The 13,271-nt window shown below is 42.0% G+C and overlaps 1 protein-coding gene across 4 annotated transcripts in view; it reads right to left on the reverse strand.

Annotated features, from left to right (window-relative positions):
* ano10a (anoctamin 10a) overlaps window positions 1-13,271 on the reverse strand; it is a 41,431-nt gene that overhangs the window by 11,990 nt on the left and 16,170 nt on the right. For all 4 annotated transcript variants that reach the window (XM_088411052.1, XM_088411050.1, XM_088411051.1 and 1 more), the window contains 3 exons: window positions 10,686-10,883; window positions 5,367-5,501; window positions 4,124-4,243 (listed from right to left, as the gene is read on the reverse strand). In XM_088411052.1, the coding sequence (XP_088267178.1) occupies window positions 4,124-4,243; window positions 5,367-5,501; window positions 10,686-10,734 (304 nt within the window). In that variant the 5' untranslated portion in view covers window positions 10,735-10,883. The remainder of the gene's footprint in view (window positions 1-4,123; window positions 4,244-5,366; window positions 5,502-10,685; window positions 10,884-13,271) is intronic.

Genomic DNA, 13,271 nt, shown 5'->3' on the forward strand with positions numbered 1-13,271 from the left:
TACATATATATATATATATATATATATATATATATATATATATATATGTTTATTTATTTATTTATATTTATATTTATATATACAGTGGGCCCCCGGTTTATGAACTCCCTCTTTTACGAACTTTTCGACTTACGAGCGTGGACCGCAGCGTTTTTTGTCTCCCTCTTACGCACAAACCTTTCGTCTTGCGAACAATCCGACATGCCGGTCAATGTGATCGTACAATTATTTTCGCTTTGCTGCATCAACGACATCAAATGTTCACGCTTGTCACGGTAATGCTGAACGCTATTGCTCTTACAATGTCACAGTCACTGTCTCAGTCATGGATATTTATATATATATATATATATATATATATATATATATATATATACAGTGGGCCCCCGGGTTACGAACTTAATCCGTTCAGCGGCTACGCTCGTATCTCGAACTGCTCGTATAGCGGGCAATCCAAACCCATGTTAATTCGTGAATGCGTGCCACGCGCGCAAAAGCCTTAGGTAAAAACATCACGATTGTACACATATATTGAAATTGAGTGACATGATCTACTGTACAATTGCATAAAATAACAAATACAAAGGAGAAATGACTTTTACCTTTGGAACGACGTGACTTGAGCTGGGTGTAAGCAGAGGGGAGCAGAGACCAACGCTCAAAGTCAACACGGCAAAGCAGATAGGCTATTGGTCTTACAGTGTCACCGTAACTTTTTCAGTCAGGATTTTCTCTCCTTCCTTCCATCCGAAACAGCTGTGCCATCAGGCTAGGTAAAGGCGTTCGACCAATAGCATATCGGCACTTCTGTGATTGACGTGTGACGCCGGCCAATGGCATCTCCGTGAGTGAGACCGGGTGACCTTAATCAATCAATAGCATTTTGTCGTATACTTGACTGCTATTGGTCTTACAGTGTTACAGTAACTCTTTCAGTCAGGGTGCAAATCACGGAGATACTAAAACATCATCCTCTTATTTCTTCCTTTACCGTTGCTAGTAATTTTAGAAGCTATGTCTAACAGATAAAGTTTGCAAAGTCTTCACAACATTCCGTTTTTCACTCATTTTCTCTCCTTCCTTCCATCCCGACAAGCTGTGCCATCAAGCTAGATAAAGGCGTTCGGCCAATAGCATATCGGCATATCTGTGATTGACGTGTGACGCCGGCCAATAGCATCTCCGTGAGTGAGACCGGGTGACCTTAATCGACCAATAGCATATTCGCATCTCCGTGACTGACTGATAATTATTCGCACTTTTTTTTTTAAACGGTTGGAATGTATTGACAATTAATTTAAAAAAAAACACACATTTAAACCAATGACAATTCGTTGTCCTGCAATCGGCACATTTAATTTCATGTCAGCTGTTTTTCCCTTTAGCTGTACAAACACTACACTTAAATGGTAATATATTTAGACACCGTGAGTGAGACAGTCAGTGTGACGTTCTAAGACCAATAGCGTTCACATTGCTGCCACAAATATCTACTGATGATTTATGATGACGCAACTGCTGAATCTGTTGACGTAGTTGAGCGAGAACATTTCTACATACTCAATGGCTGGTATGTCGGATTGCTCGTAAGGCGAAAGGTTTGTTCGTAAGCTGAGGACAAAAATCTACCTGATCCTCGCTCGTAAGGCGAATTGTTCGTAAATCAGGGTGCTCGTAAGCCGGGGGCCGACTGTATATATATATATATATATATAACAGGGTATCTCCACATATCTTAGCAGCAAATGTAAAGACTTTCAAGACCTTTTCAAGTCCTCCTCCAGAAAAAAAAAAAAAAAAAACATACATGCAAAGAGCACCACAGTGGTGTGGTGAGGCTGAACAGCTCATCAGGGAGCTTAAGACTCGTCAGATGGACACAAATCAGGAGCTGATTTTCCATCCTGAAGTGGCTAAGTGGATGTATAAACTATATGTACATGTATTTCAGGTAATTTCTCGATTTTTGGCCCACATAGGAATTAAAAAAAAAACATAGAACAGTCCTAAAACATTAATCTATCATCCTTTTTCTAAATGATGAATAAATGCAAGTATATTCAATAATCTATGTATAGAGGGTTTTCACTGACGTCACATTGTGGGGAGTAACCCGGATGCGCCGCCATTATGGAGGTACTCGACAAACGGAGTGCAATGCCATCATGTGTATCTTGGACAAATTAAATAAAATTATCAATGTCGAAAAAAAAATCTTAGCAAAGCCTGTCGCCGATGCGAAGGCATTCATTGACTCAGAACACAAGAGAAGGCCCTGTATGTGGAAAAATGACAGTTTATCAGGGGTGCCGAGCCATATGAGTTGGCTGACATCCTGGATAAACGATCTGGCTATTCTTCCCACAATTGCATATTCAGATATAGTCAACTACTTGTTTTTTTTTCCACCGAGCCCATACACACAGCTGAAGATGTTAAATCCTACAAAGGTTTGGAGGCTTACAATCAGATGGCGTGTGGATGGGTGAGGGAGACGCAACATTTTCAGAAGAATCAGAACAACTTAACTCATTTATACAACATGTGGTAGCTTGATAATATGAATTATGTCAATGTTTATTTATGTCATACCAAAGTCCCTTACATTAAAATAAGCAAACAGTCAGAAAAACACCACAAACAATTAACATTTTTACTACATAGTTACTGTTAAAACGTCATCATTGCATTACAAACTTTGTTATTAGTTGCTTGCAATCAATATTTTCTAAACAAAACAAAAAATTAGCGGAACAAATTCGGATGTTGTCCGGATTTTCTCCTCTCAGATCCTGGTTGAGCTTTGCCAACCACAGCCGTCTCCTTTCTTCCGATAATTTCTGGCATTCCTCTCCCTGATTTTTGATCACTTTTGCAAGCCTGTAATAGTCTAAATGTTTTTCTCGGTCTGTCCGATTTATGCAACCCGAAACACGACAATAATTGATGATTTTTCCTAACGATGTTGCAGATATATGTAGTGCCCATGCAGTGTTATGGTACAGAGTAACTCCAAGATGGCGGCTTCCGGATTTATGACGCAGCTGATGACGCGCCGTGAAAACCATCTATAGACCTACTGGATTATGACCATGACAGTTGTTAAAAAGAAGATTCTTTTATTATTCACCTTGCTTCATGAACGTTTTCTACTTTCATCAGCCATTCCCAATACCCCTCGTCCTCCAACTGTCACGAAACACACTTTCCCATCGCGAATCGACTCTCACTCTGCTGCTTGAAACTAGGCTACGCAAAAGTAATGCATTGCATTCCTCTTCAGTCACTAAATGATGCAAGTTGCAAGCACGTAGTTCGAGGTGCTGCCCTCAGATGGTGCGGTGGTTAAAATGAAAATTTAGCACAAGACCAGACGATCGGAAAGACATGAAATTTAAGACCTTAACTCTAAAGTTCAAGACATTTTAAGACCTTGAAAGTCAAGATAAATATTTAAGACTTTTTAAGGACCCACGGGGACCCTGTATAAAAACTTGAAACTTGGTCAAAATCGATGGCAAGATGAATGCAGCATGTTATCATATAATACTACAGAAAAATTTGCACTCATCAGCCCGGAAGCTGCGCATGGGATGTACTTGGACATTCCAACATGACAATGATCCAAAACACAAAGCCAAGTCAACCTGTCACTGGCTACAGCAGAATAAAGTGAAGGTTCTGGAGTGGCCATCTCAGTCTCCTGACCTCAATATCATTGACTCAGCTCTGGGGAGATCTCAAGCATGCAGTTCATATAAGACAGCCCAAGAATTTACAGGAACTGGAATGGGCAGCTTTACCATCAGAGAAAATAAAGAGCCTCATTCAGAACTACCACAAAAGACTCCAAGCTGTCATTGATGTTAAAGGGGGCAATACACGGTATTAAAAATTGGGGTATGAAAAATTTTGATCGGGGTCATTTGTGTAGTTTTTGTTATTATGATTTAAAAAGAGTAAACACAGTTGTTTGATAATAAATAGCTTTACCCAAGCACAAACCATGAGTGAAAGAAAAATATTTGTGTTATCATTTATATTCTCTGAAAAATGGCCAAGGATTCATAAATTCTGCCAGGGTATGTAAACTTATTAGCACAACTGTACTAGACTTACTTACCAAGGGGCTGAAGGGATGTCTTTAGCTTTTTGTACCACTTAAAAGAAAGTCTCTTGAGTTCCTCTTTGTCATGCAGCGGAAACATTTGGATGAGTATCTTTTTGGATTGGAGTCTACGAACTGAAATGACAAAAAGGAAAAAGAGTGTGCATCAGTTTCAATTACCATATTCAAACTATGAATAAACCAGTTTGGTTACCATCCTCCTGTCATGATGGATGCTCCATCTTACATTGTTTAAGTAATTTGTGTAACTTCAGTGATTGTCTAATTGCAAGTCATACTTGCGCGGCAGGACGCACAAATATAGCCAATGGAGGAAATTCAACTGACACATCCTTATTGAAAGCATAGATTAATACCTTTACGCATGGGGGAAAATGTCATGCAAACATGTGGGAAACATTGGCATCTACAGGTTTTTAATGTGGTATTGAAAGTTCACGGTAGTCTTTTTCAGCCGAATCAGGTGTTTGTACTGCTAATTTTCATAAGAAATAGTTCGCCGACCATGATTTCTGCATGGTAAAGAAATTCCGGATGGTACGTGTTGCGCAAGATCTGGCCGCGCGGACGCCCGGCAATTACCAAAATGACGTCATTTGGCGCGTGGAGCTGTGCAGATCTCGTGTCAAACATAAACCAAGCATTGCTTCCGCTCTTCTCGCCACGGCTGCCAGATTTGCTCGTTTGCTGTTTCTTAAGCATTATATATATATATATATATATATATATATATATATATATATTATATATATATATTTATTTATTTATTATCTCCAGCTTTATTTCCATATAAATCATTCTTCTTCTCTAACATCACTAACCAATTCAAGTTCGAATTAAGCACTAAAATGCACTATAAATCCGCCATTTTGTGACAAGTGACCTCGACCAATAGCAAACCAGTATCTTAAGTGTTTCCGGGACGCCGACCAATAGTAGACCAGCATCTTAGGGAGGTCATGATGCCGACCAATAGCAGACCAGCATTGTAGTGACATATTCAGTGACGCGTGTATAGACATTTAAGCAGAGTGACTCGCTGAGTCAAGCACGTACGCTGACCGCCATTTTTGAGGTATTGTAAGGCGAAAAACAATGGCGTAAAGAAGGGACGAAAAAAAAAACAACAACTACAGAGCTCAGTGAGGCCAGGACACTCCCTCTGACAGACATCTCCACAAATGAATACCTAGAGTTTTTTCAATGTGTATAAGACTGGTGATTGATATTTACTAACCGATAGATTTTCCTGGGTACAGCTTAGCTTGTGTGTATCCTGGAACATGAGTCTCATCTTTTGCTCGTAAAGTCTCCAGCTCATGTTTAATGATGTACTGGCATTCTGCAATGCTGAGGAAGCCATCACCGTCCCCTAAAAACAAAACGGTCAGAAGTTAGTGAAGAAGATTAATTTATCAACAAACATAAAATAGAAAAATTAAGTTATTTGTTGCAGTTAGTTTAGTTTTTCAAATTTCCCACATAGTGAGTGGTCAGTGACGCCTCACCAGTGTAACTGAGGCCTTGTCTACACGTAACCGGCTTATTGAAATAAGCATAGTCCACCCTCATTGTTGTTTATTTAATTAAAAAAATTGTGTCTATACGAATCCAGCACCATGTGATTTCATTAATTAAAAAGCATGCCAAGTTGCTAGGCGTCACTAGTGTCACCAAAATCTGCCCAATCAGAACTCCCGCCTCTGATGTGTCCAATCAGAAAGAATGTCCCCATCTGACGGCACCCGTATCTGCATCTTTGGTGGAAAAAAAGAGCTGCGCAATGATGAAAATCTCCTGTTTAAGGTGATTGCACGCAATCGCGAAAACTCAGGATTGGGCAAATCTCCACTTTGGCCGGAGTTTTTGAAAGATTAGATTTTGATGAAAAAATAAAAAAGCCTGGTCACATATAGACAATAGGGCAAACCAGCGATATTCACCACCAGTTTGTAAGAACCTCAGTTACCTATAGACAATGCCTGAATGTGCTCGAAGCACTTTTTCCTTTTCCTTTTTTCACTCATTTTACCATAAATACCCAAAGTTGTGCAGCATTCGTGGTTCACCAAGTTTATGATTGTGTGTATATGGCATAAGATCGCAATTAATAAATGTCACGTAGAATACCTTTCAGTGTTCTCTAATGGGAGCACTAGGCTGATTACCTTGCCTCTTCATTAAATCAGCTGGAGACATCATAACTTTTACATGATCCTCTCAGTTTTTTCGTAATATTTCTGTGTGTGAACGAGGATGGGCTCCGATGGTAGTTCAGTCTGCTCTTCTTTTATTGAAATTAATGCCATAACAACATCAGCTAAAACAAGATGCTGTGAGCAGCAAGTGCCTATTGCAGCTAACGGCCGCCTGACGTCCGCCCTCGAGCTTGTCCCTTTACGATAGACATTGAAAGTAAGAATATGGTATAAAAACGCTCACCTGTATGTCAAAACTTGGCTTATGTGGCTGAAAGATCAATCTTAAAAAACCCCAAAACAATTCTAATTTTGAAGTTACCGTCTAGAACAGTGGTCCCCAACCTTTTTATCACCACGGACCGGTCAACACCTTACATTTATATTGACGCCCGTTAAAATAAATCATCTCCAAAACATTATTTCGGGTGCAGCCCACCTTTGGCCTTCATTTTTGGAAAATAAAAGTGCATCTTTGGCAAGACAAAGAAAGCACACTTTGCTGTGCTGGTGTACGTCTTTAGTCTTCGCATGTGTGAAGGGAATCATATATTAGGTTGTTATCATTATGTGCTTATTTCTTGTCTGGAATAGTGTGCATTGCTATCCATGGATGCACTCCTAGTTCAGGGTTAGGGTTAGGGTTAGGGTCTCGCCCCTGTCCTCAGATAGAGCTGTTGACGCAGGAAAGTGTGAGCTGGGACCTTGGCCTAGCTTTTGGTGGCGGCCGACTGGCTCTTTTTGTTATGTCTTAAACCAGGCAGGGGTGCTTGAGCGGTGAATTAGTCCCGGCAACGCGTGAGTTTGTTCGCCAAGCTTTTTTCCTGTGCCATGGCAGAGAAAAGTCAATCTTGGCTGGTCTGAGTTACTCTTTTTGCTGCTTAGCAGCTAGGCTTGTCCTAGTCTTCTTTTAGAGATTTCTCTGACAGCATGCCATCACAAAACTCATACAACACTGTCCAAATCGCAAAGACAAAACCAACAGGTTCAAAGCATCAAAGGTTCATAGCAACAGGCCTACTGGGTGAGAGACATGTTCCTAGTGCCTGTCCCGCTTCCCCCACCTGAACACCCAGAAAGGCATAATGAAAGCCCCACAGGGTATTCACCAGTCTGACACCCTGAGTACACAGTCCGGTCCTGGGAGGTGTATGTGACACCAGGGGGCCAGGTGCGACAGGAGACACTCAGCGTGAAAACCACGAGGTGGTGTTGCCAAATGGATGTTCTGAGATTCCGCAGGAGCCGGAGCGGCAGCGCTCACCTGCATGCTGGCAGGCACAGTAAGTTTCTGAGGGACGGCAGGTCTCTGCTGCTTCCCACCCTGTGCCTGGGCCAGAACCTGCTGTGGCACCAAAACCAGCTGAACCACTCCGATGGATACCAGGATCATACCTGCGGGCATGGTGAATCCGAGGGGCAGCCGGATGATGCTGGCTTGAGGCCTACTGCTGAGGCCGGACGGCTGGACTATCCCGGTCGACGGCCCGGGACTTGACTGCACCAGCCGTTCTCATCAGCGCTTGTACCAGCCTGTTGCTGGCTGGCTTGATCCGGGGGGCAACGAGGGACTAAGCGATACGCAAAAGGACACTTGGTGGTGTGCTGGCTGAGACCAGCAGATTCCCGGAAGCAGGCTGACCCGGTTCCAGTCTGTGGCATTATCCGGCGTGTAGTAGGCTGGTCGAGGGATGCCACGACCATGTGGGACATCTGCGGGATTCCTCGTAGGTGTAAAAGCGCCTTAATAAGCGGAAACCACGTGGCCGGATCGCTCTGCCAGAACTCAGGCACTTTCGCCAATGTCATGACGGCTGCCGATTGTGAGTGTTGGGGCGATGTGGCCAAGGAAGACACCGCTTCAACAGCTTGTTGAAACATTCTGACGTCTGGGGATACCCATGTGGCAAGACGACCTTTTCAACAATCTTCCAAAACATTCTAATGTCTGGGGTCACCAATGCGGCAGCACGACCAGTCTGGGGTCACCCATTCTAACGTCTGGCGTCACCAATGTGGCAAGATGAAGAAACCACACTTTGTGTACATCTTTACTCTTCGCATGCCATCACAAAACTCATACAACACTGTCCAAATCAACAAAGACAAAGACAACAGGTTCACAGCATCAAAGGTTCATTGCAACATGCCTACTGGGTGAGAGACATGGTCCTAGTGCCCACCTCATATTTTATATTTGGGGAATTACAGTATATTTACTGCTGTTTAGTCTCACTGACTTCGACCCAAGGGACTGTATATACATAGAGATATGCGCATAAGTGGTACGCATGCGCTACAAAAATCACCAATGCATAATGTTGTGTGCTTCCCTGCACACATTTGCGTACCCTCCCTAACTTTCACCCATGACAAAAACCAAGCCTGAGCAGGAACTTTTTCTAACCCTTAAAAATGTCTCAAAGATGTGCTGTCTTGAAGCACACTTAAAATGTGGTGCAAGATTTACCACTCATGTCAACTAGCAGAAAAAAATGGTGTGTTTGCTATGGGGTCAAACATTTTCTTTCATCCTTTATTTGACAAATATGCAAAGAGGCTAACAACAAGCTAATCCAGAAGCAAAAGAGATTCAAGAGAATTATTGTCATATGTATAGTTGCACCATACAACAAAATTCTTATTCTGTTCACTTCTTCGAGCAGCAGTCTACATTCCTTAATCAAGCAATAAATAAATAGCAATAAATATCAATAAACAACAAACAGAGACAATGGTGCCAATAATGTAGTGCAGAATATCATGTAGTGCAAAAAAATTTTCGTGCAAGATATTGTTCGTGCAGTAAGAGGCAAGGGTGACCCCGGACGTTAGACTGTTTCGGAAGGCTGTTGAAGAGGTCGTCTTGCCACATGGGTGACCCCGGACGTTAGAAAATTTCAACAAGCTGTTGAAGAGTTGTCTTCCTTGGCCACACCGCCCCAACACCCGCAATTGGCAGCCGTCATGACATCGGCGAAAGTGCCTGAGTTCTGGCAGAGCGATCCGGCCGCGTGGTTTCAGCTTACTGAGGCGCTGTTCTACCTGCAAGGAATCACAGCAGACGTCCCACATGGTTGTGGCGTCACTCCACCAGCCTACTACACATCGGGTAATGCAACAGGCTGGTACCAGGTCAGTCTGCTTCCAGGAATCTGGTGGTCCCAGCCAGCATACCGCCTAGGGTCCTCTCGCCCGTCACTTAGTCCCTTGGTGCCAGCAACAGGCTGGTAAAGGCGCTGGTGAGAACGGCTAGCGCAGTCCAATTCCGGAGTCCCGGGCTGTCGACCGGGATCATCCAGCCTGCGACCACATCCACCACCAATGTCCATCCGGCCTCAGCAGTAAGGCCTCAAGCCAGCATCATCCAGCTGTCCCTCAGATTCATCATGCCCGCAGGTATGGTCCTGGCATACATCAGAGCGGGTCAGCTGGTGGTGATGCCGCAGCAGGTTCCGGTCCAGGCACAGGCTGGTCCCTCAGAAACCCACCCTATCTGTCAGCATCCAGGTCAGCGCTGTCGATTCGGCTCTTGCGGAACCTCAGAACATCCATTTGGCAACGCCACTCCTGTGGTTTTCACGCTGAGTGTCTGACCTTTACTCCTGTCGCACCTGGACCCCTGGTGTCACATACACCGCCCAGGACCAGACTGTGTACTCAAGTTGTCAGACTAGTGAATACCCTGTTGGGTTTTCATCATGCCATTCTGGGTGTTTGGGGGGAAGCTGTGTGGCGGGCAGTAGGACCACGACCCTCACCCAGTAGGACCGGTTAAGCGTAAACACAGGAAGTTGGCGATCCATATAACGGAGAAGTATCTGCTCCTACTTTTTTAATTTTAATATCATTGGATCCAAAACGGCGACAAGTGACTCTTTATTGTTATGTGTTTGACTATAATTACGAACGATTTTAATGTTATTTATTTACATCCTGTAGATCATGGTGTTCATAAAAAAAAATGTAAATGACTGTGCAAGAGTGACCATAAAATGCATCCAATTCAGCGTAGAGGGAGACGTTTGGAGTCGGAAAGACTCATAGAGAATACTTACTGTGTATGATATGAACTAAAAACTTATTCTGTGATAATTTTCTCAAAAATAGTTGTCATTTTCAGGCTACAACAAAATTAAATGAATTGGCTTCATTTGACTGGATTTGCGATACAGTAGATGTTGTTTTTGGACAATAAGAGGCTTTGTTGTAAAGTTTCTTCAAGCATTAAAAAAGACAATGTTGGTTAATTTTTTTTTTTTGCCTAAGAATTTTTAAAAGATAATCTAAAACAAGCAATAAAACTACAATATCTTTTAAGGTAATAGTTTGGAAAAAAAACGTAAATTGGCATTTACCATGAAAATCTTTGAAGTTGTGACTGTTGATGCATGTAAAACTTCTCATTGATCCATCCCTAAACTCCTTAAAGAGACCCAAGTCTTCAGCACCAGAAAGTAGTCTTTGCCAGGATGCTGCCACAAGAAAAATCTTGTTTTTTTTTTTCTCTTCAACCACTACTTCAGAGTGCAGCTGATTTACAAGCAGTTCAGCACCTGATGGAGCACATGATGCAGAAAATAAAATAATAAATGATTAATTCAAAAGGAGTTGCAACATTCTCAAAATAGTACTGTCTCTGAAAAGGGCTCATTCAAGCTGTTCAGACATCATTAAAAGTTGAATCATTTTCATGTTTACATGTTTGCAAAAGAAAACATACAAAGTGAAGAAAAAAAGGGAATGGAATTATAGAACACAGAAGTTCATATGATTTGTCTTGACAGATTTGCACTTACCTCTGGTTCTGCTATTGTTAAATAAAAATAGTCCTAACCAACTCTCCATTAAAAGGGTTAAGACTCACTCGAGGTGACAGGAAGTCTGCCAAAGCTGGTCTCGAGGGAGATTTGTAAAGGTTTTAACCACCACAAGTTCTAGGATGCCAGTCCGTGTTAAAACAGCTTTAATCTCTATTCAGTAACTTTTTGGAAGAGGATTAAATTCTAACAGTGTCCTTAAAATAGCAACCACCTCTAATTAACATTTTTTTACAACTTGGTAAGACCAAAGACCCTTTATGATAAGCTTGATTATTGAATCGTGTTTCCCTTGCCCAGACGCGGGTCACCAGGGCCCCACTTACCCTGACCCTCACGAGAGGGGTTGGACTCTTTTCTACTCTGGAGTTGTGGGCATACTTATTGCTCCCGGGCCTGTACATTCAGGTTCACCCCGGTAGACGAGAGGGTATCCTCACTCTGCCTTTGGGTGGGGGAGACAAGTCCCGGCTGTTGTTTGTGCCTATGCACCAAATAACAACGCTGAAAGTTGTGGAGTCCTTGAAAGGTGTGCTGGAGATCGGATCCTCTGGGGGCTTCCTCATTCTGCTGGGGACTTCAATGCTCACAGGGACAATGACAGTGAGACCTGGAAGGGCATGATTGGGAAGATTCTATAGCATCTCTGCTATCTGCGGATGATGTGGTACTGTTGGCTTCTTCAAGCCGTGAGTTCAAACTCTCGGTGGAGCCGCTCGCAGCTGAGTATCAAGCGGCTAAGATAAAGATCAGCACCTCCAAGTCTGAGACCATGGCACTAAGTCAGAAAAGGGTGGCGCGCCCTCTCTGGGTCGGGAATGAGGCCCTGAGCAAAGTATTTTGGAGCTTTGTTCCAAGTCAGGGTAGAATGTTACGGGAGATTGACAGACGGATCGTTGCAGTGTCTACTGTGCTGCAAAATCTGTATCAGTCTGTCGTGGAAAAGACAAAGCTGAGCCGAAACATGACAGGCCAAATCTGTCAAGTCAACTGGATAAACTATCTAGAACAAGGGGGAAAAGTATGACCCGCGCAAATGTCCCCCAAAAAGGGACAACATTAGACATTCAAAAATAAATCATACCGCATTTTATGTACATACTTGTATATGGCAACTATGGACCTTTTTGTATGTCTCAGAGTGCTGCAAAACATGCCGACCAATTTGTGTAGATCTAGGTAAAAAAAAAAATACAATTTTCTTAGAAAATGTAAGGTGCCCAAATGAGCCATTTTGAAAAAAGCAACACAATAATTCAATAATATTGATGATTTTGCCTGACCTGATGTCTGTGGGTTTAATTCATTTGTTTTCTTAATGAATAACTTTTTGCAATGACAACTGTGTCTTACGATCACAAACTAAGTGTTTTGACATCATTGAGGCTTAACCATTCTTCCCACCATATATGAGTTAAATTCTAATAGCCAGGAGGTGGCATTACCTCTACGATGAAAAAAAAAGTTGTGTCTTCAGGACTGGACTCTCATCAAAATTTTTTCTTAATGATCACTTTTTAACAAAGCAAGCTGACATTGCAAAAATTACACTATATAACACAGGTAACGGAGCTACATGCATTTTGTTTAAGCATTCACTAAGAGGAAAGACCTGAATCTGAAGCAGAAAAATCAGCCTGACTCCTCTTTCATGTTTACATTTGATAGATCATTAATTTTCTTGCTGTCTTTTCAGCAAAAAGAAACTTTCGTAAACTGGAAAATGTATGTTGGGTATTATATTAGGTATATCAAATTAAACATTTTACAAAAATCTCATCTCATTCTCGCGGACTCAGTCTTAGAGACATCCCGTCTTGTGGGATTGTCTTTTCCCATCCTACTAATACAAAAATCCAAATAATTGTTGGATTCCATTAACATTGCTATAAAAAAAATATTTACAGAAATTTGTCAATTTTGTATCTCTAGACTTATAAGGGGTGAGTTTATGAAAAGTTTAAAGCGTCAGAAAAACTTGAAGGGGATAAAAAGACTTTAAAACATTTATTTTTCAACACTTGCTCCAATGGCGCTTAAGAACTTTTATTCCAGTGTAGAAGAACACATTTGTTGGGACATGCATTAACACTTATACATTCTGGTTAAAACTTTTCATAGTCC

The sequence above is a fragment of the Hippichthys cyanospilos genome, chromosome 3 (assembly GCF_059441005.1).
Source record: "Hippichthys cyanospilos isolate Australia breed blue-spotted pipefish chromosome 3, RoL_Hcya_1.0, whole genome shotgun sequence".
Lineage (NCBI taxonomy): Eukaryota > Metazoa > Chordata > Actinopteri > Syngnathiformes > Syngnathidae > Hippichthys > Hippichthys cyanospilos.